Source organism: Pomacea canaliculata, linkage group LG6, assembly GCF_003073045.1.
Source record: "Pomacea canaliculata isolate SZHN2017 linkage group LG6, ASM307304v1, whole genome shotgun sequence".
Lineage (NCBI taxonomy): Eukaryota > Metazoa > Mollusca > Gastropoda > Architaenioglossa > Ampullariidae > Pomacea > Pomacea canaliculata.
In genome coordinates this window covers 13,378,779-13,405,842 of record NC_037595.1, presented here as the reverse complement: position 1 = coordinate 13,405,842, position 27,064 = coordinate 13,378,779, and the positions used below count along the sequence as shown (strand labels likewise).

The window sequence follows — 27,064 nt, the reverse complement described above, 5'->3', positions numbered from 1 at the left end:
CAACTCTTTTGCGTCTGTTGTGATCCCTTTTAACTTAATTACTTGATCCTATTTATCAATGGAGATAGTTGAAAGGGGAAGTAACATCAACAGTTGAAGGCGCTCCGTTTCATTGCTTACTTTCCTGTAAAGTTAAATCGTTCAGAGATTATACTAGATACCGTAAAAACACAAAGTTTATTTTCAGACGATTTTGGAACAAGCATAATATAGCATCTGCTTATGCATTTAAATATGTTGCTTATATACATCCTAAAATATTTGTGTCATTGTCTTGGAAAACAATGAAGTGAATGTGTGTGTTTTATAAAAGCACTACATGTTCATGAACCTGTATAGATAATCGCATTACTGTTTTTTTTTATTAGGTATCACATAGTTATTTCGTTTGATCTACACGATAACATTCACTATTGAATGACTGAAAAATACAAATCCACTTTTAAGATTGAATCTTTGTTTCACGACTGTGGAAGTCAGAGACTGCCTGCTGTAGCCTGTATGTGGAAATGATTTACTGTCTCTTTTTTAATTGTCCTTAGAGCTTCTCTCATCTTGTTTTAGTTCTTGTCATTAGAGAAAGTGGTCTCTTAGAAAAGTGGTCGTCACTTCATCTGATGCTCATTAAGAGCACTGTAGACGTGCTCGTCTCGAACTGTGAAGGACAAAAGAAACAGTAAGTATCAACAAAGTGTTTTAATGAAGAACTAAGTACAGCTTTTAAATATATCAATCGGGCAACCATTCTGATTAAAACCTAGTTAAAAGAATACAGAATCGAATATTGAAAACTCCACACTATGTAACACACAAACCTTCAGCTATTAAACGTGCGTCTAACGAACGATACTGTCGGGCATTTGGTGATAAAATATAATAACTCTAGTGGAAACATTTTTACTCTAACAATAGCTATAAACATTAATAGACATTATTTTCACCAAAATAATACATTTTCTAATAAGAATCTAAAACAGACAGTGTTTTTCTTTTTACTAAATCAGAAATATTGTAAGATTACAAATTAACAGAATGCTATATGTATGAATCATCTGACCTTAGATACAAACACATACAAGCAAAAAGTCCCAGCGTGTAAACAAAACAATAACTCACTGTGTTCATGCAGCTCATTATACTCGTTGATTGTGTGCCCTTCGTTCTGATACACAACACTTGATGTGGCTCCCCTTGAGCCATTCTTCATCTTCTTTCCGATGATCACCCCGAGGACATCATGTATGAACATATACTGGGTCTTCACAACATAAAGCATATGGTTACTGCTTTTAATCTTGGTCATCGTTTCAGGAGAACGATATGCATGATATCTACATTAAGGCGTGTGTTTTAGCCACCTCAATTTTTTTAAAAATGAAATAGTATTGCACATTGATGATATTCGGCTTGTTTCAGGAAAAATGAGTGAGGATCCTCAGGAAGAAAAGACTTTACCTAAGTTTTGTATCATTATATAATGCACAAAAATGTTTAGTACCAGCGTCTGAATTATGTTCGGACGACATCCCATCATTCTCTGGACAACATCGTAGACGTTCACCACAAGGTTTAGCGCGTGGTTGTCCACAAAACGAGTCAAAAGATCGAGGGCAATGAACATGCCAGTCCTGCCAACGCCGAGACTGAAAAATGTGGAGAGAAAGAAGACATTTTCTAAGAAGCAATGCAGCTTACAATCAAGAAGTTTCTTTTGTCGCAATAAAACTTCGTTCTACCAAGCGGATGCTAAATGTGTTGTACAAGTGAATCAAATATTCAGCCAATCAGCTGGTCATAGTTTACGATTGAAAGCCCTTCGTTTATTACAGCAATTAACTATAATGGCACGAATGTTAGATTAATAATACAAAGTCCGCATTACTTGCAGTGGACTGTGACAGGTCCGCTCGATTTTGTTGCCTCTCGACCAGCAACACGGATGACATCAATCAGTTTTTCAGCAGGAATGCTGCATCCTCGCTCACTCCAACCACGAATGCACAGCTGGGTAACTCTCAGGTCCTGTCGATCTTTCTGCATAGAGACAAACAGTCAACAACAACAATTGTACAATAGTTAGACTTATTTTAAAAGGCCAATCAAATATCATAGTTTGGATTAAGACACTACTAAAGTAATAGAAATATTTAAAAGGCATATGAAATGGAAGATCAAATAGGACTTCTTATTTGAAAAAGAAATGTCTGCCCCAATCCCATGATCCACTCCCACATTTCTAACTCCTTTCCTCTGCTTTGATTTCGCGCACCTAATTATAAAAAATCCGTAAGTTAGTTGCGTAAAATTACTTTCAAGAGCCCTGGAAATATTTATATATAGCTTAGACCTATTTATTAAAGATATGTGAACAGCACCTACCATTGTCACTTTTATCTGGCGCATTGCATATGCATCAAGGACAGAGACACCGGTCATCGTGACAGTCAGCTCGCCGTGTCGCACTGGTACGTTGATTTCGTCAGGCCAGTACGGGTCAACCATTTTCTAAGTAAAGGAAAAAAATGTAGATTGTATGAAATATATAGGAAGATACCCTAGGCTGGAAAGAAGTGCTATATATATATTTACAATAGAGTTGTAGACTCCGCTGACCTTTCCATTTTCTACACTGTCACATAACATGACGATGACCCCTGTCCTGTGCTCGTAGACCATTCGCCAGAAGTCAGACAGAGTAGAATACAGTGGTGCCTGTGTAGCTATGTATTCACACGGAGAATCAGCTCCCTGTCAACGATACAAAAACAAGTAAATAGTTTGGGATGCTAGTGTTGAGCAGCTGAAAAATATCTTGCTTAGAACTGAATCCCGTTATGAAGAAAATATAAGTATCATAACAGCCTACGAAGTCTCGAAAACATGTTTACATCACGTTAATCCAGATTAACAATTAACAAGATTAATAATTGTAATTCTGTAGACCTCTGACACAGTAACATTACACTTTGACACCTGGTTGACAAAAAAGCTCAACACGCACTGCGATGTAGCTGGCGTTGATGTAGTCGCTGTTTTGACTGTTGATTAATACCACTCGTGAATGGTCATCTGAAAGATTAGAAAAATCCCCACAGTTCACAGTTCACGCGCAAATCAAAATTTTTAACGTATTCGTAGTCGGAGATGAAAACGGAAAAGTATAAACATTAATTTTATGATGATATAGTTTTTTTCAAAGGACGTTATTTAACCTTTCTTACATGGAAGTGCCTCCTGACTCCTGTTCTTGACACGGTTGACTGGCTCGTTTCCTGCACGCATCGTGAATTGTGAAGCTTGTCTCTCCTGACTGCTGCACAGATCCTGTTATCACATTTCACAAAGGTTTAGACTAACAGGGTTAACGAAGGAAAACATTTCCACGTATGTAGTAATTTATTTTGAAATGTGATCTCATGCTAGCAAATCTTTCCCTGTAGCTGGTATTATCTGTACCAAACATTTACAGGACGTAGTATGTATCAAACATGGCTATGACATGTGATAAAGACTTTAAGTCTAGACTGAAATATCTGTTATTATCAGGTTGTATTTGCTGGGTATATTTGTCCTAAAATGATGCAAACGTGTATGGTCAGCTTTAAGTCAAGGGATCATAAATTATAAATTCATAGGGAAGCCAGAGTCAATGGGCTTGTCTGTTTGAAGAAGTATAGTCGAGAAATCACGCATAGTCGTTCATGATAGTCTTTATAATTGCAATGATTTAATTTTTTTTTATCTTTTGGATTTATGACATTTTTACCCATGCCGGCTGGCATCAAAAATCTTTTGCTAAACTAAAAGCTTTTTAAACATTAATTCCGAAATAGTTTTTACTCACACACCGACCTACCTGAAATTCCTCTTGGAAGTGAAGGTTGGAATCACGATGTAGTAAATCCAATCGCGATTTGAAGTCCCTCAGCTTAGTTGAGTGCCTTTTACAGACAGACAAGCCATTCTTTGACTGAGTGATGGGTACACTATGATTTCAAAGTTCTCCTCCCCTAGTACCCGTCTCCAATACTTAGTGCTAAACAGAATTTTATGCCAAAAATTATTTCCTTTAAGGAGGGATCTCAGGTGTCTTACAAATTTCCTAGCACTTCAGGTTTTCACTACTAAGGGGAATAACAGCCAAATTATGTACATCTCTATACTATGTTGTCAGTGCAACAGAAAACATTCAAATCAGAGAAAAGAAAACTATGTTCTTACCTTAGTCTTTTTATACTTGGAACATACTTCTGGATCCTCTTCGTAGGTCTACTATGAATGAATAAATAAATCTTTATATGACAGAGCTTCAAGATCCACATTTGCTTTAATTTAAAATGTAAGCAGTCACAACTACCACTAGTATACAACTTTCTATGTTTTGACAGAATTGTTCTTCAAATACATACTTATTGTTGTTAAATATTGTCATCTGAATAAGTGAAACTAGTATTATACTACTGTTTCTAAGAAATAATTCTCAAAATAAAAAGTCCACCCCATCTTGTACAGTCTTTAGAGAGAGAGGCTGCTTCCTTGTTGATCTTATCAAAAATAGAATTTTTAGTTTTAGGCTTAAGTTGATTAACATAGAGAACAGTTTTATAGCTATCTACTTAAATCTAGTTCTATCAATACTGTGAAGACAACACGGAAAGAGTTCAGCCTAAATGGACTTTGGATAAACTAGAAAATCATGAATTCATATCGGGTGATTTGTTTACAAATACACTGAAACTAAAGAATGTTTAAAAGTATCTTCTCATCTAACATTTTATAAAACGAGGAGTTTCTCAATACCCTTGAGAGGGTTAAAGAGTCTACAGAAATTTTAAATTTGATATTTTTCTTTGACTTTGAGTAACTTCTTGATTTCTCTATGTTTTCAAAGTCCACCTTTGACGACACGTGTCCTGACGTCCTGTTTCCTTGGAGACTTTCTACGTACCGTCGGCTTCGTCGCTTCACGAAGACGATAATCAGAACAACGATGACGAGAGCAGCTAATGCACCGAGGACGCCTCCTACTACAGCCCCAAGGTTTGTTACAGGTTCTACATTCAAAATAAAATAGAAAATTCAATATTCATATTTTTACAGTCATTCAAGTTACAACCAATACCTGAAAAATAAGTAAAATGCAGACAAAGTTTGTTTCATCTTTGACCATCGACCTTTTCCACTGCATAAACAGTGAATGAATGATATATGATATAGACAATAACAAGCGCTTGTATAATAACTATTGATTTCCTCCCAAGTTTCCCTCTGCCTGTGATTACTATAAATATTTATGTCATTATCAGCCTTAATTTGAAGGACAAGGAAAACAATGTGGGGCTGGCGAGAGATACTTCCCTTCACCTAGGGTGATGATAACAATACCAGTGTCTGACTGTTTGCATCCTCCTGCGGTACAAGCAAACACCTTGACTCTGTAACAGTCAAAACAATTGACACGCTCATGATGCAATACATTTGCAGATTAATTGCATTCGCAGTAATGTTATGCTCAGATAGCAAGCACAATTACTTACATAACTGCTTAGGTATTGATTGTATCAGTAAATCATTCTAGAACAGTATTAAAATACAACAAAAGAAAATACTAAAAATACTAAGATTAACAGACTAAGAGATAACGTTTTTCATCAGAAGACTTACACAAATGTGTAGCCAGGGGGCAAGGGTCCGTTACAGTAAACACTTTTGTCCATCTGCTCACAGTCCACGTCACCCCCTAAGGTGAACTGTATCTTATTGAGAATTTCGCGGATGGAACGTGACTGGAAGGTTGACCTTTTCTTTCGGGATGACACTGTTTGAACAGAAGAATGTTGGTCACCAATCCAACTCATGAAGAACTAAACATGTACATTACTCATTAATATCTTCAAGGCGGGGTTGATTTGTTATCCTTCATAAAAAGTACATTGACACCAAAGTGTCAAAAGATTCCAGGAAAACCTACTTTCAGTTTGTGAAAAGCACATAGTGAGATAAATTTAATTGGTGGATAAGTCTCCATGTAGCAGTACTGGACTGTCAACTGACCATATGGTGGCTTTGGTATTAGTTATTGGACAATTGCTCAATAAGTTACATACTGAGAGGGTACAAAGAGCTGTTGTCAGGAGAATTTTACAAATACTGTGACCGAGACAGAACTCAGGTGCCTCCGAGGGTGTTTAACTGTGCACTTCTTCAGTTCTTTCTGTAAGTCTGTTAATCTATTTCAGTTTCTACCGTTATTTCCTTGTTAGAAGGCGAATTGTATGATAACATCTCACTCACCAACGTCTTGAGTCTCATGCCAGTCATCAGGGGTCGGCCTGTAACTTCCCTCATAGCCCTTGTCCCTGAATTCTTTCCACGTCATGACACCAGATCGGAAATAATTAGGATCAGAAGCTGTCATATATAATAAGAGAGGGCAAGTTAACAATCATTTCTCTCTTTTTCCACCTCCTTTTGAATTAGTAACTAAACTTTTTTGAAACAAATATTTCAATATGACCACAAAATTAAACGTTTTTTTTTTCTCTATTGCTTTGTTACAACTTTGATGCTCAAGACGTTTCTTGGTTGTTTTCTGTGATTTGAAGTCTACGTAAAAACGAGAGTTAGAAATGTCTAATGTCTAATGTCTAACTATCCTTACAGGTTTCGCAGTTTCCATTGCAGACTATAAGACCTGCTAGTGTGATGTGTCCCTGTGAGCGGTCTGTGACCAGACAAGGACAGATATTTATCACGGCTGAGGTTTGGGTCACATCACTAGCATCTTTCAGAAGTGACCCACCGAAGCCAGGATCGACAGTCAATGTTGGAGCTGAAACAACAATGCAGGTCTTTTTGCCATACGATAACCTTTAAAAAGGTTACGATGATATTGTACTAGGAGTAGAGACACTAAAAATGTAATAACAATCAGTTAACGACATTGTTGCAATTCACTATGAGCGAACCTTAAGGCAGTATCTGTATTGCATATACCAAGCTCTTTGCCTTCATACTAAAGAATATTGGACAAATACTCAACGCTGTACGGTTTGTTCGTTCCCTGCATACACATTATTTCCAAAACTTCAGTTAATGATCATCACAACATTTGGCATAAACACGGGTATCTCCATTTCAAGTGCATACAACACTATTCTTAATCTAGTCTTCTAAAGAATTGTGGGTTTGTGCTTCAGCAAGATATTAAGTTATTTAGGATCCAAGTGGTCTAAATATTTCCTTTCTTTGTGAACGTTTTATGACAATTATAAAGACAGAGAGACAAGTCATGGTCAGACTGGACACACATGACTAAGACAATGACAGGGAAGTCTGAAGTTAAGAGAGGGGTGGCTTAAATACACTTGGATGTAAGGAATGATGCCCATCGTCGACAAACAGACATGTACAAATATACAAGCCACATTATCAAAACTCGTTTTATGTGTTATGTCTTTAAAAACTGTATAAACTAATATTAACAGATGTGCCTTACCTCTAGGTGCAACATAAAACTTGCTAGTCTTAGAAATTCCTTCATGCTTGCTGGTCTTTGCAAAGGCCTGTGGACAAAAATCTGAAATCAACTGTTGGCTGTATATGCGTATGATTAAGCAAATACGTAGAATTTCGTTTGTATGACTATCAAATGACAATTGTAGATAAGAAATAAAAGGACAGGCAGTTTGTATGAATATCACGATAACGTGTAAGTCCATGTCTCACCTCAAATGTGTAATTAGTTTCTGCCTTCACGGGAGCTTTAAAAGTGTAGTTTTGGTTGCAGCCTCTTGTAGCACTCACAGAACCCAGCGTCTGAAACATGATGTATAGCAAACGTATCTCCCACCAAGATGGAAAAATTTAATATCTCACTATCGCTTCGTTCGGGTGGAGTACGATAACCAAACTATTTAACGAAAAATCCTTTCAATCAGGTAAGTAAAAAATTACCTCATTTGCTAGAACAAAAGTTCTGAAAACAAAACAGAGGATAACTCCGTTTCTCTCTTTCTCTTTCGGGCAGCTGACGGTAAATTGAAGATATGTTGCAGAGTCTGAAGGCTGGTTTATTGTGAATATCTCGACTTCGCCAGGTGCTGAAAAAATAGTGTATGTAGTTCAGGTTACACAAAATGAGCAAAACATTCACATTCAATGACAGGACCACATCATCCATGACGGATAAATCTATATATCTACATAATACTCCAAGTTGTCAATCCTTATTTAAAGAATTATATGATAAGGCTAAGATGGTCATCCGACGACATTAACAGCCATATTCAGCAGGAAGAGTGAAACAGCTTCTTTAATAATAACATTAATGAGCAATTAATTGACACAGAATTATGCTCATGTAGAATCAGAATCTTTATCTGTCATCATAGCAAAATCTTGTTGAAAGTACTGCAGAACAGCACCTGCACCATTACTTTAAATAGCTTAGGAAGAAAGAGATATATAGGTACCTAAAAAATAAGAGACACAGTAAGACTAAAAGACAGAAGCCGGGAGATAGAAGAGACACTTGAGAGATTACCTGAATCCAAAGTACGAGCGACGGTGTAGTTCTCGGCAGGTGAAAGGCCGATTTCTGTTGAAGGTCTGACACTGACTAGGTAATTCCAGTAGCTCAGAAGACCATGGATTATGTATTTATTCTGCTTGTAACCTGTTAAAAAACTCCTTTCATAAATATTTGCGCAAACACAGTATACGATTATCACTATATTTTCCCCCATGGTCAATAAATGGTTTAAATGCATCTTTGCTGTAAGGTCTTGTCATAGATAACTTTGCACAAAAATTGTTATAAAGAAATATTCTTTCTCACACTGACAGGAATGTTGTACTAACCAACGAGAATCGAGCCGCCTTTATAAATGAACTGCTCAGAACCAATACTGGTTTCTTCAAACCATGTTACATTGTAGGAGGTGTCACCCATTTCCTCTCCTGGTACCCATGTGATGTTCAGTTGTCCAACAGTCCCAGGCTCCTCCACAGTCAAGCTTATCAAATTCTCTGCAGCTGTAAGTGGTTTGAAATCCCCCACCAAAATCATCATGGTTAAATTTCCCCCAAATGCTTTGTGTTTCACGCTTAATATCAGTTTTGTTTTTCACCAACTGATATCTGTCTAAATTACGCACAAAAAACTTCACATGAGAAACACAAAATCCTAAAGCTTGTTTTTCAGTGAATTTTATTCTATTTCACACCAAATAAATGTTTAAAGTGACTCTTAAAGAACAATTTAGACTCGGGGTGCTTAAAAGTAACAAAAATATTTTTATAACATACCTAAAACTATCTATATAAGCAATATCTCCATCATAGTATGTACTCAACAGTCAGCTTACAATGTCCGTTTCAGTTAAACAAGTTGCGACTACGTCTTTTGCACAAATTCATTTCCCGACAAAAAACTTCTAACATTGAAATCAAGGTAATTACCTTCACTTTGTGTTTTGAAATCTTTTTTGCTTTCTTGGCCTCGTCCTTTCTCGGTGACAGCGGCAACCGTCACTTGGTACGTAACATACGGGGACAGTGATGTCACGTTCACTTCTTGCCACGTATCTGACTTTAGCTCTTCATATGTCTGCTTCTTGGAGTCGTTTTTAGTACAGTTAGAAACATCTGGCCTCTTCAGTGAGGCTGAATTCTGTTTAAGCGGTTAGAGATAAAGTTTTGTCCAATTAAGATAGAAAAGTCAATTAGTAAGCTTATCGTTTCAAATCTGTTTTCTAATGAGACACTTGCTATTCTCTGACTTATTTCCATATGAATAAAGAGCGGGAGGAGATGAGGCTAGTATTAATATTAGTATTAATCAAGTATTAACCGCTAGACGCCCCGACCGTTGTAGTGACGTCATAACCAATCATATCGCAACTTTGGAGAGTCGTAGGGAAAAATTTGGCAGACTTGGCCTGTTGTGAGGCAAGCACCGTGTCTAGTACTGTAATATTTTCATTGATTTCACCCTGTCTAGTACCAGTAGGTTTATTGATTTCAGCGAAACAATCACGAAAAACGATGCACATTGGGTTTGTACAACATCGATTCTAGGTAGGATGAAAATCTTCAAAATATGAAGTAAATTTCATACCATTCCACTATATCGTGAGAGCGAGAACTGTCTCAGATAGATAAAACTTTGCAATCGAGCAAATGGACAGCTTAGCATGAAGCATCTGGTCAGGAACTACACATTATACGGTTGCACCAGTCGCATAATTTCACAACAATGTATAACAAAAAGTGTCAAGACAAACTAAAAAGCAGTGCTCGAGATGTAAATTTTTGTTTTAAATTTGGTGAATAACAAATATTGTTGGAGACACAGAAACATCCACGCCGTGTAACATACCAGTTCGCTGCAGTTTGAACATACAACAGCGACTCCTGAGACACAAGTTGAGTTGTTCAAACGAGTGACTGTCACAGTGTAGCCCAGTATTTCTCCGTTTGGATTTGTCGGGCGTCTCCATTTCACATAGACCCATCTGCTTTCTGGCTGAGTCACAGTTAACTGTGTGACTTCCCCAGCAACTGAACACAGCGATACATCTCAGATAATAATTTAGCAAACTTCATGTACAAGATTTATTGGCAGTAAATTTTGAACAGTAGCGATAACAACTAGTTTTTAAAACGTGAATGTCGGAGGTCAGTAGCAAAGAGAACACGTTCAATTAGTACGACTGACCCTCCCAGGCAATCTTTGTGATTTGTTCAATGTCAAATTATCACAAGTGAGTGACGGACGTGATAATCTATGTACTTGAACCGCGAAAATCTTCAAAAAATTGGTTGGACAACAATGGTTTGTGTCGTGAGTCAGTATCATCATAAATTAGCAGACTATTTTTATATTCATAAACGCAATATAAAACGCAACAAAAACAATACGTTTTTTGTCTATATACCATTTCTATCTGCCATTTTAAGTGATCATCTTTGTTTCTCGATTCTAAGATAATTTTTTTTTTTTTAGCTTTTGTGAGGCGATGATTCTTTTTTTTTTTTGGGGGGGGGGGTCTTCTAAACTTATCATGCACATTTTGCCTTACTTTGGTGTTGACTCTTTGAGTTAAACGAAGTTTATTACAATAGTCAATAAGTATAATTAGCAAGGCCAATTATATCTGACCAAAATAATCATAGAAATCGATGGCTTTTACGACAATAACACGTGTATTTGTTTTGAAAAGAACTATTACACATAAACGAAAACCAAACCGTTTCTTATGTTAAACCCATAAAATATTTCTTACCGTCAACTTCCACCCGGTAGGTTGCAGTCCGGGTATTACTGCTAATGCCACCACTGTAGGCTACCATTGTTACATCGTAATATGCTCCAGCCGTCTGATTAGCGAGCTCGACGTGTTCTGAGCTGATGTTCTTTGTCCACAGTCTACTTGACTCGCGCTGTGTTACAGTAACAATGTAGAAATCCACAACTCCGGCAGACTTTGTGAATGTAAGGTTGACGTCTGGACCCAAATAAACATTTGTACTTAGAGGACCGGGCATAGCGGGCTCTGGAATGAAAGAAAAAGCATCAACCATGTTAGATGTGTGTGTGTGTTTGATAGAGAGAGAGATAAAGTATAATCAAGGCTCATGAAAAATAATTTTTCTCAGTGATTTTATTATTCGCGATTATGAAGTTACTCCCTCGACGACAATGTCTCCCACCAGCAATACAAAATATCAATCGGTTCTACGTTTTAAACAAAAATAATCATGCACTGTTTGACACTCACTCGTATAAAAACTGTTGGAGACATCAGGTGAAGATTCCACTTCAGTGTTACCGTAGCCCGGGTCTCTCACAACGCTTGCAACGACACTGGCTGTGTAGAGTGTTCCAGGTGCTAAACCCTCAAATCTTGTTGATGGTGCAGTCACCCCGTTACTCCTTCCATTGTTGAGAGACACATTGTAACTGAAGTTCGCACCCAGATTGGGGGACTTCCATGTTAGATTGAGAGATGTTTCCTCGAAAGTGCTTTTTATCTCCGCTACCTTTAACTGTTCCACTGAAGAAAATAGCAAGAAAAAGAAATTATAATAAACAAACAAGCTCAAGTAGCATAAATTGCATATATTACAACCCGTTTTGAGAGGACGAGGACACTAAAACAATGTATAACACCCTCCCTCTTCTCACTAACAACTTTAAATTAATTGTAATAGCAACCAACGTAGGTGTAAACGAATTTAGTACAGTACATTTCGTGTGACATTGTGTGTTCTCAGAATAAATTTAGACACGTAGATAGTAGAAGGGATATACTGTTTATTTACTTCAAGTAAAAGAGAATGTCTGGGTGTGTGTGTGTGTAAAGAATAGACGGAAGGGTTTGAAATCAAAATGATTTCTTGAAAGGGAAATGTTTTACTTATGTACGCCATACATATTTGCTAGGAGGATTTTTTAAATGACTGCGCATGCACGCACACACAGCACAAAGCACAAAAACAAACAATAAACTCTCTTTCTTTCCTCACCTGAGTAGCACGTGTTGTTGTATCTGAAGGAGCCGTTTGGACACAAACACCTGTTTGTAGGACTGCGACAGGTCAGAAGCTGGTTGCACATGTTGACAACTGCAGGATTACAAACTTCTCCGTATCCAAGCCCTAACATTTTAAACAAATACATGATGCATTTAATAATGGCTGTTTTAACAAACCCATATCCAAAGTAAGAAACTATTTATTCGCTGGCAAAAACATGTCTCGTTGCCTATACAGACCCCACAGCCCTAGGCATTATGAGGGAATTTGATACCTCCCTAATAAAGGGTACTGCTAAAGTGACAATCTTTACTCTGGTCTTTATTTATTTTAAAACTTTGTTTTCATGGTCCAAGTATCAAATCCTTACAGTAGACCAGGCAGTACATTCTTCTTTTGATTTTGGTTCTATGTGACTTTGGAAGAGGCATAAATGTTGGCATTGCCGAAAAGGTTTTAGTTTTATGAATGCTGTTATTATGTGTTGACCACCAGTTTGAAACATACATGGACCATCTCAAAGACATTGCGACTTCATAATCCCAGGTAGTCTTTCGAGACCATAAACTTATCTCCAGGGATGGGGAGTAGCTGTAGCTTGGCTACATGTTGGCTACTTTCACGACTGTAGCACTCTAGTAGTGTACAAAGTATAATGTCTTTGGGTTGTAGATTTGCATCTATATTCCAGAATGTTCAGCACGGCAGCAATGTAAAAGATAGAATGTCTTTGTGTGAGGGAGGAAATGATGTTCAACAATGTAGCGATGTTCAAAAATGTCTTTATTGCGACGAAATAGAATGTCTGTGCTAGAATGTTCGAGGGGAGGGAGAATAAATAGCAGCTGACAGTGGTGTGGGACCTCTTTGTGAATTGGAGAGAGAGAGAGAAGTTAGGCCAGCTGCTGAGAAAAAGATACTGAATTAAAGAAAACTTCAGTGTGGAATTCAATCTCTGTTATTTCAGGTACGACAGCCACTCTACGTAGCCATTTGACGTGTTGGTTACACGACCATTCGTCGACAGCGTGTCAGCAAGACGACGACAGACGTATACTGCTCTCACTGCTCGGTGTCTTGTGACAGCCAGACACCCACGTGTCTCGCACGCTCAGTAACCGGAAGTACTGTGTCCTCCATGTGGCGGGAGCGATTTGAAAAACGAAGATGGACGTACCCATCAATTTCCAGCCTTATTTGAAATTTTTTACATTTTGCGAAGCCACAAAATGTGGCTATAGTTTCAAATGCAAGAATGGGTGCGGCAGCACGAAAAAGTACTCAACGAACAAGACGTTACCGGCACCCCTGAGACAACTACCTTCCTGATGTCTGGATTGTCACAGAATGTCAGTGAACTGGACAAATATCCCACGGTCAAACAAATTTATTTGCGCACCAACACCGTCTTGCCAAGCAGTGCTGCGGTTGAGAGATAGTTCAGTCTGGCAGGACTTATCATGACAAAGCTGCGCACTAGGGTGACAGACAGCAACTTCGAGGCCAAAGTTCTGGTCAAATTCAATTCTATGAAGGACTGAAAGCATGTAGATTTGTTTTAAGGTTACTCCAAAAATTAAAATCCATATTTTAAATATCTTTAAGGGTTTTTAAATATAGAGTAACAAAATAACATAAATATAGCACTTTAAAACTGTTTTTGAGTACCTAAAGTGAAAATTGTGACTTTAATCAACGATTTTGTTTCAAAACGTACAAGCATTTAAGAAACAAATTTACACAATACCATAAGTCATATACCAAAGGTTTTGTATTTTTTGTAAACTAGAGGCACTGATAAGAAAACTGATGCATAAGACGTTTTGATATCTCAAGATTTCTAGGAGATATAAAAAATCAGACATGGTACCCCCCGACTCAGTGTGAATGTGGCAATTAAATATTTAGAAAATATTTAGAAAAATGTTAATTTTATCACAAGTAATGTTTATACCATATTCTCAAATGCATCACTTTGTAGCTTATGCATTTCTAAACAAAATTGCAAAATTGTACTGCTGTAGCACAAGCCAATCTTGAGAAATATGTTTTTATAGTTTAGGACTGGATGTCAAAAACGACAAACAGAGAAATTCAAGCTTAAAGATTTAAAATAAATATATCTTGTATCAGATCATTTTTGAAAAACATATTTCAGCGTTTATATGCTACATTTGACATCCTACTATATAATTAAAGTCTATTCTAGTATGCCAGGACTATACTTTTCACCCTATCAGCTTTTGGAAACAATTAGTTTGTGTTCCTTTCTTTGTTTTCAGTGTCAGTGTTAGAAAAAAATGCCTTATGATCTGCTTGCCTAAATTAGATTAAGCAGTGTTTTACTTATATTCCATGCAAACTCATTTATTTCAATGGTCTGTTGTTCATTTTCACAGTATTGATAAGAGGTTGACATTTTTCATCACCACATAACCTAACTTATTGAAAATTCCACCAGGTACCTGATACTTAAGCATCTGTTTAGTTTTCATTTCTAAGTAATAGGGAACAAATAGTTATAGAAAACAAATGTTTATCGGAAAACTTAAATAATTTCTTTTGTCACTAAAACAGGATGAGGAAAAAGATCCAGAAATGTTTAATATAATCGTAAAATACGTGTACTTATTGTGTGAAAAAGGCCGGGGGAGGAAGGGTGCAAGGAATGAATGAAAGCATTTATGGATTCACTAAATAAAATTGTCGGTATATCGCAGTTCTCCGTTTCATTATTATAATAAAAACTTTGTAAAGCAAGTAATAGTGTTTAGTGTGTATGTTTGATGTTTGTGTATGTTGCTACAGCCAGCTGGCTACAGCTAACTTGTTATAACATCACGCTTTTAAAAGTAGCCAAAAGAAGCTGGCTACATTTTAAAAGTAGCCCAAAGTAGCTGGCTACGTTTTGGAAAATTGTAGCTGTAGTGTAGCTGGCTACGTTTTGAAAAAAAGTAGCTGTAGCCTAGCCGGCTACAAATTAAAAGTAGCTTGCCCATCCCTGCTTATCTCGCACAAGTGCGGGTGTCACTGAGTAGTTATACCTGTGTGAGCAGCTTCCTTGTTATATTATAGGTCAATAAAAGTTGTACTGCGGTGTTAAAAAAATAAAAAAGAAAAGTGGGTACCACCACTATTTCAAAGATGTATTACTGCTTTCTGACATGTGTCGACAATTATCTAAAGATTTAATTATTCTCAATGGTTACAACAAACGCTTGCTCTTTCTAGATGTCTCACTTCACTTTCACAATAAAAGAAGCCTCCAGATACAAAACCACGTGTACTTACTAAGAGAACAATTGCCGTTGTTGTTGTAATAGTCAGTCTGACACAGACACAGCCCTCCATTACAATAGGCATGTGGGTCCTTACAGGCACTAGGATCATTGCAGCTCCCATTTAAAGCAACCTCTGAAAACAAAGAGACTTACAAGTCAGGAAAGTTCAGAATGATGTGTTCGCATAATTCTGTGATATTTAGGTAAAGATGAAAAAAGAAAGACCTTTTTTCCATCGTGAATGAGCTTGGGGGAAATGACTACCTATCATCACTTGTGTCAGCTCTCTGACACTGTCATTTTCTTGTCACTTGATAATGTTATCTTTCCGGGAATTATAATCCCAAGTGGTCTTTAGAGCTTACATAAATTTATGTCTCACAATTATAACTGAGTGAGCAGCTTACTTATTGTCCTATATGTCAACAAAATGTGTACTGTATTGTAAAACGTAAACGAAAATAGAAAAGAGGAAACAAAGATAGAAAAATGGGTACCACTATTACATTAAAAATGTATTATAGCTTTCTCACATGAGCAGAAGTTATCTCAGGATTTTATTATTCTCAATGCTTACAACAATCGCTTGCTCTAACTTCACTTACATAACAAAAGAGAATTAAGAATACACGCGCGCATCCAGATACAAAACCACGTGTACTTACTAAGAGAACATGCGCCGTTGTTGTTGTAATAGTCACTCTGACACTGACACAACCCTCCAATACAATAGGCATGTGGGTCCTTACAGGCACTAGGATCATTGCAGCTACCATTTAAAGCAACCTCTGAAAAAACAGAGACCTACATGTCAGAATATTTGAGAATGGTGTGTTTACGTGCAGAATACCCCAAATCTATCGACTTCTTATGTACTAATTCTGATATTTACATTCTTATAATTTAGTTCCTATGCTCAGTGTCTCTTCTTTATAAATTTACTGTCAGGTATAGAAAGGATCTTTTCGTACCATTTATAATTATTAACTTTATTCTCCGTTGTCATAATCCAAGTGTCAAAAGTGTCTGGAAAACCAGAAAGATCAGGGAGAGCATTATATGGTTCTGTATGACTTTAGTAGAAGCAGGAACGTTGACATTTTCGAAAACATTTAGTTTTAAAAGCACTGCTACTATGTGTTGAGCACAAGCTTGACAGAGATATGAACCATCTAAAAAAGATATCATTGCTACTTCATAATCCCAAGTGGTCTTTAGAGTCTATACAAACTTATCTTGTACAGTTATGTCTGTGAGCAGCGTACTTAATTATTGTCGTCTGAGTCAATAAAAGTTGTACTGTATTGTAAAACGTGAAAGAAAATAGAAAGAAAAAAGCAAAGATAGAAAGGTGGGTACCACCAGTAGTTCAAAGATGTGTCATTGCTTTTTCACATGTTTAGAAAATTATCTCAGGATTTTATTATTCTCAATGGTTATAACAATCGCTTGCTTTTTCTAGATGTCTCACGTAACTTTCATAATAAAAGAAAAATACACGCGAGCCTCCAGATACCAAACCACGTGTACTTACTAAGAGAACATGTGCCATTGTTGTTGTAATAGTCACTCTGACACTGACACAACACTCCATTACAATAGGCATGCGGGTCCTTACAGGCACTAGCATCATTGCAGCTCATATTTAAAGCAACCTCTGAAAAAAACAGAGACCTACATGTCAGAAAATCTGAGAATGGTGTCAGCCATTTCAAGGCGTACAGAAACAGAGATTACTTTTCTCTCTTAATTGTAGCACATCGTTTACAGTCTTTACTTCGCTCTTATCTTTTCCTTTCTCTCTTTTTCTTCGTCTTTCTTTCTCTTGTCCTCATTAACTAGTTTTTCTAGTTCTGATTTATCGGTTTCTGATTTAAGTCGAATTTCTAAATATATTTTCACTTTCGCTTTCGTATGACATTTTCTTTCCAAAAGTAAAGATGACGAAATGCAAACTAAAATTCGCTTCAGCAAACATGACGATGTTTACTCACTTGGCCAACACTTGAGCTCTTGTTGGATTAAATTGTGGGCATGTGGCGGATATGGACAGGGAGAGAGTTCTATCATACACAGAAACTACAAATCGTTTCATCACATGCTGTGGTTCTGGTGTCAAGAAAAGTTCGCGCGCACTACCTTTGTCAGTTATCTCTTTCTTCTCGCTTCCTGATTTGTTTCACGCTCTGACTGCTTGGCTACAACTTAGGGTCAGTCTTTACTTTTCACTCTTGCACCACAATTATGTTCACAAACTAGAGCGACGGGTTATGCTGGAAAAAAGCTGGTAGAATCATGATGGAACAAAAAACTAAAGGCGAAAAAGTGAAAGATATTTCAGTTTTGTGAGGTGGTTAAAGAAGGCTGTAATAAGGCACATAAGCTTGGCAAACCAAGACGTATAATAAAAAAAACCCTTAAATATATAAACATTCTACCACATATGAACCATCTCAAAATCATTGTGACTTCATAATCCAAAACGTATCTCGCACAATTATGTCTGTGAGCAGCTTACTTATTGTCTTCTAGTTCAATAAAAGTTGTACTGTATTGTAAAACGTGAAAATAGGAAGAAAGAAGCAAAGATAGAAACCACCAGTATTTTAAAAGTGTATCATTGCTTTCTCACATGTGCAGAAAATTATCTCAGGATTTTATTATTTTCAATGGTTACAACAATCGCTTGCTCTTTCTAAATAAAAGAAGAACAGACGCGCTACTCCAGATACAAACCACGTGTACTTACTAAGAGAACATGCGCCTTTGTTGTTGTAATAGTCAGTCTGACATTGACAAAGCCCATCCTTACATACGGCTTGCGGGTCCTTACAAGACGTAGGATCATTGCAGCTCTGATTTAAAGCAGCCTCTGAAAAAACAGTGACCTACATGTCAGAACATTTGAGAGTGATGTCAGCCATTTCACGGCGCTATTTCCCACCCAAAGATATTGTTTTGAATATCTGTTAGGACATAACGGCGTAGAGAAGGATAGATTAGTTCTGATAGAAAGATAACTCTGTAAAAAATGAAAATGAATCATTATAATAATAATAATAATAATAATAATAATAATAATCATCATCATCAGAAGAAGAAGAAGAAGAAGAATATTAATATAGAAATATGTACTCAGTGATTAATACAAAAATTAGGTCGAAATATAAACAAAGATAATTTAACAATGAAGATAAAGTACAAGACAAAGACACGGAGATAACATGAACGACGACGAGTAATAAAGAGAAAACCGGTACTGAAGTGAAGGGAAGAAATGTCTCTTATGAACAAGAACGCGATAAGGGCAACATACGAGGGACAACCCCCCACCCCCTGAAAAAAACAACAAAAAACAGCATGGGAACGATGAAATGATACATAATTGTATTAACAGACAAATACAGAAGGTAACAAGACCTGGGAGTATTGTGATTTTGCCAAAGGAAGACGAGCAGGGAAGAAGCAATAAACGGAAAAGGGGGGAAGGTATGAAAAAGAACTAGGCTGCTGTTATGGGAAAAGTAGCTTGGTTGATTGATTGTTCCGTATTATATTTAGCGAAGTAGCGAAGTCCCATGCACCTATGTCGTCGTCAATGGATCGTTTCGGGTTTTTAATCTACTATACCAACGTCTTCAAGAAACTGAGTCTTTGCAGTCGAAGATATTTTAGAACTTTACAGTTTGTACAACAATGTCCATGTGTTGTACACGCTGGCAAATCAGCAACAGACGCTAAGACTATTTTAGCAGCGACTCCTACTTCAACAGCGACACGCGCTCACATCTCTGACCACAGCGACACACGCTGACTAAAGGCGACACACGCCTGACACAGCAATTAAACTATCGGCGACACACTTCTGCAACTCTTTGCTGTCTCACTCTCACTCTGACTACATGTGACTGTGACACTGCGACAACTCGCACAGACCGCTACATCATTTTTAAATCGTAACATTGTCAAATAGCGAGCTGAATACGCGTTTTACGAAAAATAATAATATAATATGTAAGACTTCTCCAGAAGCCTCATTAGTTTGAATGCACATACCGTGATTTTTAATGTACATCATTTTTTTGTAAAGGTTGTCTAATATACCTAGTGAGTTGCTAATTACAATATTTCGTTTGCTCTAAGTCTTATTTGTATATATCTCTAGGTTGGAATGAGAGTTACGATACTCACTAGAAACACAAGAGTTGTAAAGGCTGTAGAACGTCTCGTTGCACTGACAGATGGTGCTGTTGTTACAGAATGCATTGGCTACACAGGAATCTTTGTTCAGTCCGTTGCAAGTCTGTCCTGGGAATGCAGGGGGAGGCGTCGTTGTGGTTGCTGCTGTTGTAGGAGATGATGGTTTAGTCGACACAATATCTATAAATATTTGACTGATCGTTGATAGGAATGCATTCTAAAAAGTAGCTTGATGATATCACGCAGTTTTTATTCAATGTACATGACTATAAATCTGTCATAGCAGTTGTGCACCGCAAGGCAGTAGTATACTTTTGTTTACTACAAGCCAGGAACGTTAGATTTACTTTATACAAGTACTTCAGAACTGGCAGTCTATTGTTATTAATGAATCAATGCACTATTTTAATTTTATTCTATTTTATTGCTTCATATAATTGACTCTTACCCTCACTAAGGGTCCCATACCAGGTAGACAGCAATATGGAAAAAATTGTCTGAAAGATAGAAACATAATAAAACTAATATTGTTTAAATTATTGTCTTGCAAAATTTGTTAAATTTATATGTAATCGGTTTTAATAAATAGTGATAGCAGCGTTAACACGTTTTTGATAATTATTATAAATTACTGATAAAACGTTCTGGGTCAAATAGAAGAGTTGACGTAGGGTGGCAAACAGACAGAATGCCACGAACAAGATGAATACGGGTTCTTGCATTAAGATGGATAGATCCTCAGACGGTCAAAGAGATGTCACCATGGAGGTCGTCCTCCCTCCCGCAGACATTGACAAATCGTTCTCCTTGCTACTTCTTCTTTCACAGCAAGATATATATAGTATAAAATTTTGCTCTTTTCGTAGTTTTCGATAGGTGGACGTCTACGACAGAGATACCAGATTCGTCTCCTCATATCTATTTATAACAGGTAGTTTCGTGGCTTAGTTAAGTGGCTTACCTGCAGAATTACAATCCGTGACAGGTGAGATGGGTAAAGCACTGACTCCATGGCAGAGGTCAACTACGGAGTGTGTGCGTTTCAGTGACAGCCCACCCGTCAGTGTAAGGACCTCAGTGACAAACACCCGTGTTGTACAATGACGGCCTCCCACAATTTAGCTGCGAAATGTCAGCTACAGATATTTTCCACCCGGACTATCTCTGAATGTGACAGCAAGACCATCCAAATACACTTCCTTGTTCCACCCGTGACTCGATATCTGACACAAACGACAAGTGTGTGAGTGAGTCCTCCTGACAAACACACTTTTTAACTCGACGACGGCTAGTGAACAGCTTTATTTATTCTGCATTAAATACACACAGAAGAGACAAGGTAAGTTTCCTTCAGGCACACAGAGGTAAATCCACAAACCAGTTCACCAACGCAATAGATCATCAGTGTTTACCTCTGTAACGTTAATATAGCACTAGATCACTCACCAGGACTAAGTGGGGTTAGACATATAAGCATTTTTAATAGGGCTTTGCTTGAACAAAATAATTTTAACAAACTGTCGATTTTTGTTTTTAATTTGTCTGACCAGAGGTCTACATACTACACATGTTCAATGTTCCATAGTTTACACCTTGTTATCCTTGTTTTGTAACATATTTACTGAATTGTTTGTGTCAAATTTGACATAAGCGCACGTTCTCTTGTCAGAACACTGTCACGGCCATGGGAAGATTTATTATACATCTGTATGTCCCGCTAGAGAGTTTCCCTGGTGGCTGTTTCCTGCAGCTTATAGACTTATAGAGTCTACATTTGTAGAGTTTGTGATAAAATACAACTGCAGCCCTGGTGACACGCACGGGAGGGAAGGCTACATGTACTTGTTGCCTTCTGATAACGGCTAGTACCCGGAAGAAAAGCACAGTAAACCTTGCAGGTCAGGTTGCAAATCAACACAGTGACAAGGACAACAAGTGCTATTTGTGGATCATTATGATACTCTGTCAAACGCTTAGGTTTTTTTTTATTTGTTAAGCAGTATTGTACAAAAGACGTTGACCGGTTAATAATAATACAGTGACTTTACCTAATGTAACATTCTCAATACACTTTTTAAAAGAAAAGTAGACATAGTGACAGACAGTTTACATAACACAGACCAAAACATGTCAACAAGTAACCAGATGTGAGGCTTCGGGGAAAGGTGGCAGTGTATTAATGGTTAGGGTTTTAACACACACACATCACAACACACAACGTCAGAACAACATGGATGAATAAGATAAGGGAGAGAAGGAACGATTATACGAACTGTAGTAAATGCTCATGAATATCTCGTACTATGGTCTTTTCTAACAAAACAATCCACAGGATTTGTATCTGTGTTGTGTTCTAGTTGCAGTTTGCGTGTGTGTGTGTCTGTGCAAGAGAGATGAGACTTTCTTTTGAAGAAGAGAGTCATTTAGATGGCTATAAAATCATCTATTTGTTATTATTTGACTCAGTCATATGGCAAAATAAATTAAATCAACGAATAAACGTAATATATGCACTTAATAACACTCTCAATCCTTTCCCTCGAGAGACAAAAGAAAGTAAGTATAAATGAGAAATAGCACCAAAAATTATCTGTTTATTGCTTGCTTCCCTTTAACCGTTACAGAGATCACAAGAAACACAAAGTTTAGGTTTTAAGACACAATTTAAAAGGAAGCATATTATAACCTCTGCTTATTCATTTGAATATTTTGCTTGTATACATCCTTAAATACTTTTGTATTTCGTAGCGAAAAAAAGAAGTGTGTCTGTGTTTGTGATATAAAGGCTTTAATGTTTTCTATTTATTTAGGTCATACTCTCGCACACACGTGCACACGCATCTGAGCAGTTCTTTTTTTCTTTTTTTTTTTTCTTTTTTTTTTGAGGAAAAAAGAGTAACATTGACTGTTGACTAACTGAAAAATATACAAATAAAGTATAAGCTGAAGAATATTAACTCTGTTTCACGACTGCTAAAGTCAGACTGTCTGCTCCAGCCTTTATGTGGAAAACGATTTACAGTGTTTCTATCTTAATTGTCGTTAGAGCTGTTCTTGTATTGTAGCCGTCCTTGTCATTAGAGAATGGCGTCACTTCACCTCCTGCTCGTTAAGAGCACTATAGATGTGCTCATCTCCAACTGTGAAGGGGGAAATAATGTTAAAAGAATTAAAAATATATAAGAGAAGTGCTTTGACGACGAAGTAAGAATAGCTAACTGATGAGTACATACATTCACATACAGCCACACTCATTAATAAATGGTTTCAGGAGCACAAGACATAATCGAATATTGCAAACTCCCCGTTATGTAGAGCATAAATATAATCAGCTACTAGGCATGCTGTTATATGTATCAGCTAACCGTACATATAAACACATACAACAGGAACGTCCCCAGGTGCAAACCAAACAGTAACTCACTGTGTTCGTAGAGCTCATTATACTCGTTGACTGTGTGCGCTTGGTTCTGAAAGACGATACGTGATGTGGTTCCTCTAGAGACATTGTGAATCCTCCTCCCGATGATTACTCCGAGGACATCATGTATAAGCATGTATTGGTTCTGCACAACAAAAGGATGCGGTTACTACTTTTTGGGGTTTGATAATCGTTGAAAGAAAAGGATATTTGTTATATCTACATTAGGAGTTGTGTTTTAGCCGCAGTACTAATGCAAACCAAGAATATTCGGCGTGTTTAGATGAATTATTTGAAGCAGAATCATTCATGATTCTAATGAAGAAAAGACTTTACCTAAGGTTTTTTTATTGCTATAAAATATACAAATATTTTTAGTACCAGCGTCTGAATTATGTTCGGACGGCATCCCATCATTCTCTGGACAACATCGTACACGTTCACTTCACTGTTCAGGCTGTTTTTCTCCACAAACCGAGTCAAAAGATCGAGGGCAATGAATATGCCAGTCCTGCCAACGCCGAGACTGCAAAACAGGAAACAGAATAATATACAAGCAAAGTAGACATTTTTTCAAGAAATTTTTTCCAGCTGACAGCGAAGATGTTTCTTTGGTTGCAAAACACTAACCGTTCTTTTTGCCATGCCTTTTCACAAACTAGCTGTTCACAACTTACGATTTAAAGACCTTCATTTGTTATAAAAAGTATCTCGGATGGTATGAATATTGAAATGTAAAGAAATTCCTCATTATTTACTTGCAGTGGACGATGACTGGTCCGCTTGCCTTTTTTAACTGTCCACCAGCAACACCAATTACATCAATCATTTTTTTAACAGGAAGGCTGCATCCACGCTCACTCCACCCACGAATACACAGTTGGGTAACACTAAGGTCTTCTTGTTCTCTCTGCAACAAATATTTCTCTTTCTTTTTCAAGTTCAAATGTACTCAACATACTTCAAATTATCTGCATTGCTGAGGTAATCCGCCTTTTCAAAGATTTATGCATGTGACCTCAATAATTAGTAATTAATAATAATAATAATAATAATAATAATAATAATAATAATAATAATAATAATAATAATAATAATAATAATCATCATCATCATCATCATCATCATCATATTTTACAGTGCCCTTCTCCAGCAACAGCAGGACTCAAACCAATTAGAGTCCACTTATATCGCGTGTTTCATTTTCATTGTCAAAAAGACAAACTCGGTGCACTTCACTGCCCTTCCCCTTGCCCCCTTGTTCCTACGCAATTGCGGTGTTAAGTGCATAAAGTCTCCTATTGTCCCCAGCCCCAACAAAGTTTGAGAAATGATAAAATTTGACACAAAATAAGCTTACTTTATGTCCCCACAAACATAAATACATAATACAGCTCCTTTCCACGGCACAATACACATTCAAACAAAACATACATAAAAAACCTCGTAAGCTAAATATGTTAAATTACTTTGAAGACCCCCTGGAAATATATAAATATATATGTTTGCTTAGGCCTGTTTGTAAAAGAATATGTAACAAAGTTTACCATTGTCACGGTCATCTTGCGTATTGTACATACATGAAGGACAGAGACACCGGTCATTGTGACAGTCAGCTCCCCATGTCGCACTGGTACGTTGATTTCGTCAGGCCAGTACGGGTCAACCATTTTCTGCCGTTGAAAAAATACATATGAAGGAAACGTAGTCACGAGACACGAACTCCACAGTCGTTTTTCTTTAAATGAATTAACCATTTGCTATTTAAAATTTCTGAGCCGGATCCTTTTTGATCGAATAATTCTCAAATCGGGCAATAAATGTAGAAAAATGCAGACTGAATCCAGTAAACATGAAGATTTCCTTGGCTGAAGAAAAGTGCGCAGATGATATATTGTTTATATATATATATGCAATATCCTTGTAGACCCCTCTAACCTTTCCATTTTCTACACTGTCACATAGCATGACGATGACCCCTGTCCTGTGCTCGTACACCATTCCCCAGAAGTCAGACAGAGTAGAGTACAGTGGTGCCTGTGTAGCTATGTATTCACACGGAGAATCAGCTCCCTGTCAACGATACAGTCGACATGAAAAGTAAATGATTTGTGATGCTGGTGTTGCGCAGCTAAAAAATAGAATAGTTATAATTTAAGGAAATAAAAGTGTCGTAAACCTTATACCTTTTAATTGCAGAAATAACTTACTAAAAACATCGAAAACGTGTATCAATGGTAAATACATCTCCTTAGTCCAGATTAACAGCGCTATAATTATCTGATTCAAAGTCATTAACATTAAACTTTGACACCTGGGTGGTAAAAAAACTTAACACGCACTGCGATGTAGCTGGCGTTGATGTAGTCCTGTGCGCTGTTTTGGCTGTTGATTAATACCACTCGTGAATGGTCGTCTAGAAAGAGATTACAGAATCCCCACAGTTTAAAGTTCACATGCAAATCATAATAAGTTTTGCGTATTCCTATGCGCAGATGAAAACGAAGAATTTCCCGAGAAACACTAGTTATATGACAAATAAGATGTTTGCGTTTTAGGGAAATTTATTCAGCCGTAATTACTTACATGGATGGGCATACTGACTCCTGTTCTTAAAACGGTTGATTGGCTTATTTCCCGCATGCATCGTTAATTGTAAGGTTTGTCTTTTGTGACTGCTGCACAGTTCCTGTTATCAACACACACACGCATTTAACATAGGTTTGGACTAACAGAACCAAAGATAATATTTCTGTTTATGTAGTAGCTTAGGAATGTGAACTCAAGCTACTTGATGCCAACCTCTCCCCCTCCCCTGCAATTTATCTCAATTAGCTGTACCAGTTTTTTCAACAAGTGGCAATCAATACCTCAAGAAACTGAGAAAATTAGGTCAGTCCACGACACAACATTGCTTTGTCTGCATTGACGAAAATGGTGGACATACACTATATTGACTTTCTTTTACTCCGATATCTCTTTTCTGAATTTTGAAAACATGGTTATGGCAGCCGAAGCTCAAACTCTTGTTAAAAGGATTTGTTTTAATGAAATTGGATAATAATGTTTAACTAAATGAATAAAAAAATAAATGTATTTTGATTCAATGTTATGTTGCTATATGTCGCTATAAATAGCTCCTGGATCTTGAGATTCAGTACCTCCTGCGGATGCCTTGGCGGCACGGATGTTCCCAACCCCTGTATTCTAAGCTATAGGGTCTTTAAAAGTTAATCCTGAATTTTTTTATTGTTTACACAAAGACATACCTCAAATTCTTCTTTGAATTGAAGGTTGTAATCTCGATGTAGTATAGTCAATCGCGTTTTGAAGTCCTTCAGCTTAATTGAGTGCCTTTCACTGACAACCAAGACATTTTTGACAATGTTACGGGTACTACTACGATTGCAAAGTACTCCTCGGTTGATACTCCGTCGTTAACATTTAGTTCGAAAAATATTGTCTCAAAATTGTTTCCATCAAGGAGGATAATATCAAGTGTCTTGCGAGTTTCCTGGCATTGCATTTTTTAATAGAACGTGAATGATACCAAAATCACAACATTTTGCTTAGTGTGACAGAAAATATTCTAATTAGAGCAGAGAATAAAACTTACCTTAGT

The 27,064-nt window shown here is 37.1% G+C and overlaps 2 protein-coding genes across 2 annotated transcripts; both read right to left on the bottom strand.

The window, feature by feature from the left end:
* Window positions 1–453: 453 nt before the first annotated feature.
* LOC112566743 (receptor-type tyrosine-protein phosphatase O-like) lies at window positions 454–3,320 on the bottom strand. Its single transcript, XM_025243081.1, has 8 exons — window positions 3,222–3,320; window positions 3,002–3,069; window positions 2,614–2,748; window positions 2,380–2,505; window positions 1,883–2,034; window positions 1,499–1,643; window positions 1,117–1,258; window positions 454–655 (listed from the first exon to the last, which is right to left on the bottom strand). Exons 1-8 carry the CDS (start codon window positions 3,280–3,282, stop codon window positions 606–608), a joined length of 879 nt encoding a protein of 292 aa, XP_025098866.1. The 5' UTR covers window positions 3,283–3,320; the 3' UTR covers window positions 454–605.
* A 1,845-nt stretch (window positions 3,321–5,165) lies between these two features.
* LOC112566744 lies at window positions 5,166–6,447 on the bottom strand. Its single transcript, XM_025243082.1, has 3 exons — window positions 6,295–6,447; window positions 5,665–5,818; window positions 5,166–5,435 (listed from the first exon to the last, which is right to left on the bottom strand). Exons 1-3 carry the CDS (start codon window positions 6,416–6,418, stop codon window positions 5,309–5,311), a joined length of 405 nt encoding a protein of 134 aa, XP_025098867.1. The 5' UTR covers window positions 6,419–6,447; the 3' UTR covers window positions 5,166–5,308.
* Window positions 6,448–27,064: the final 20,617 nt, after the last annotated feature.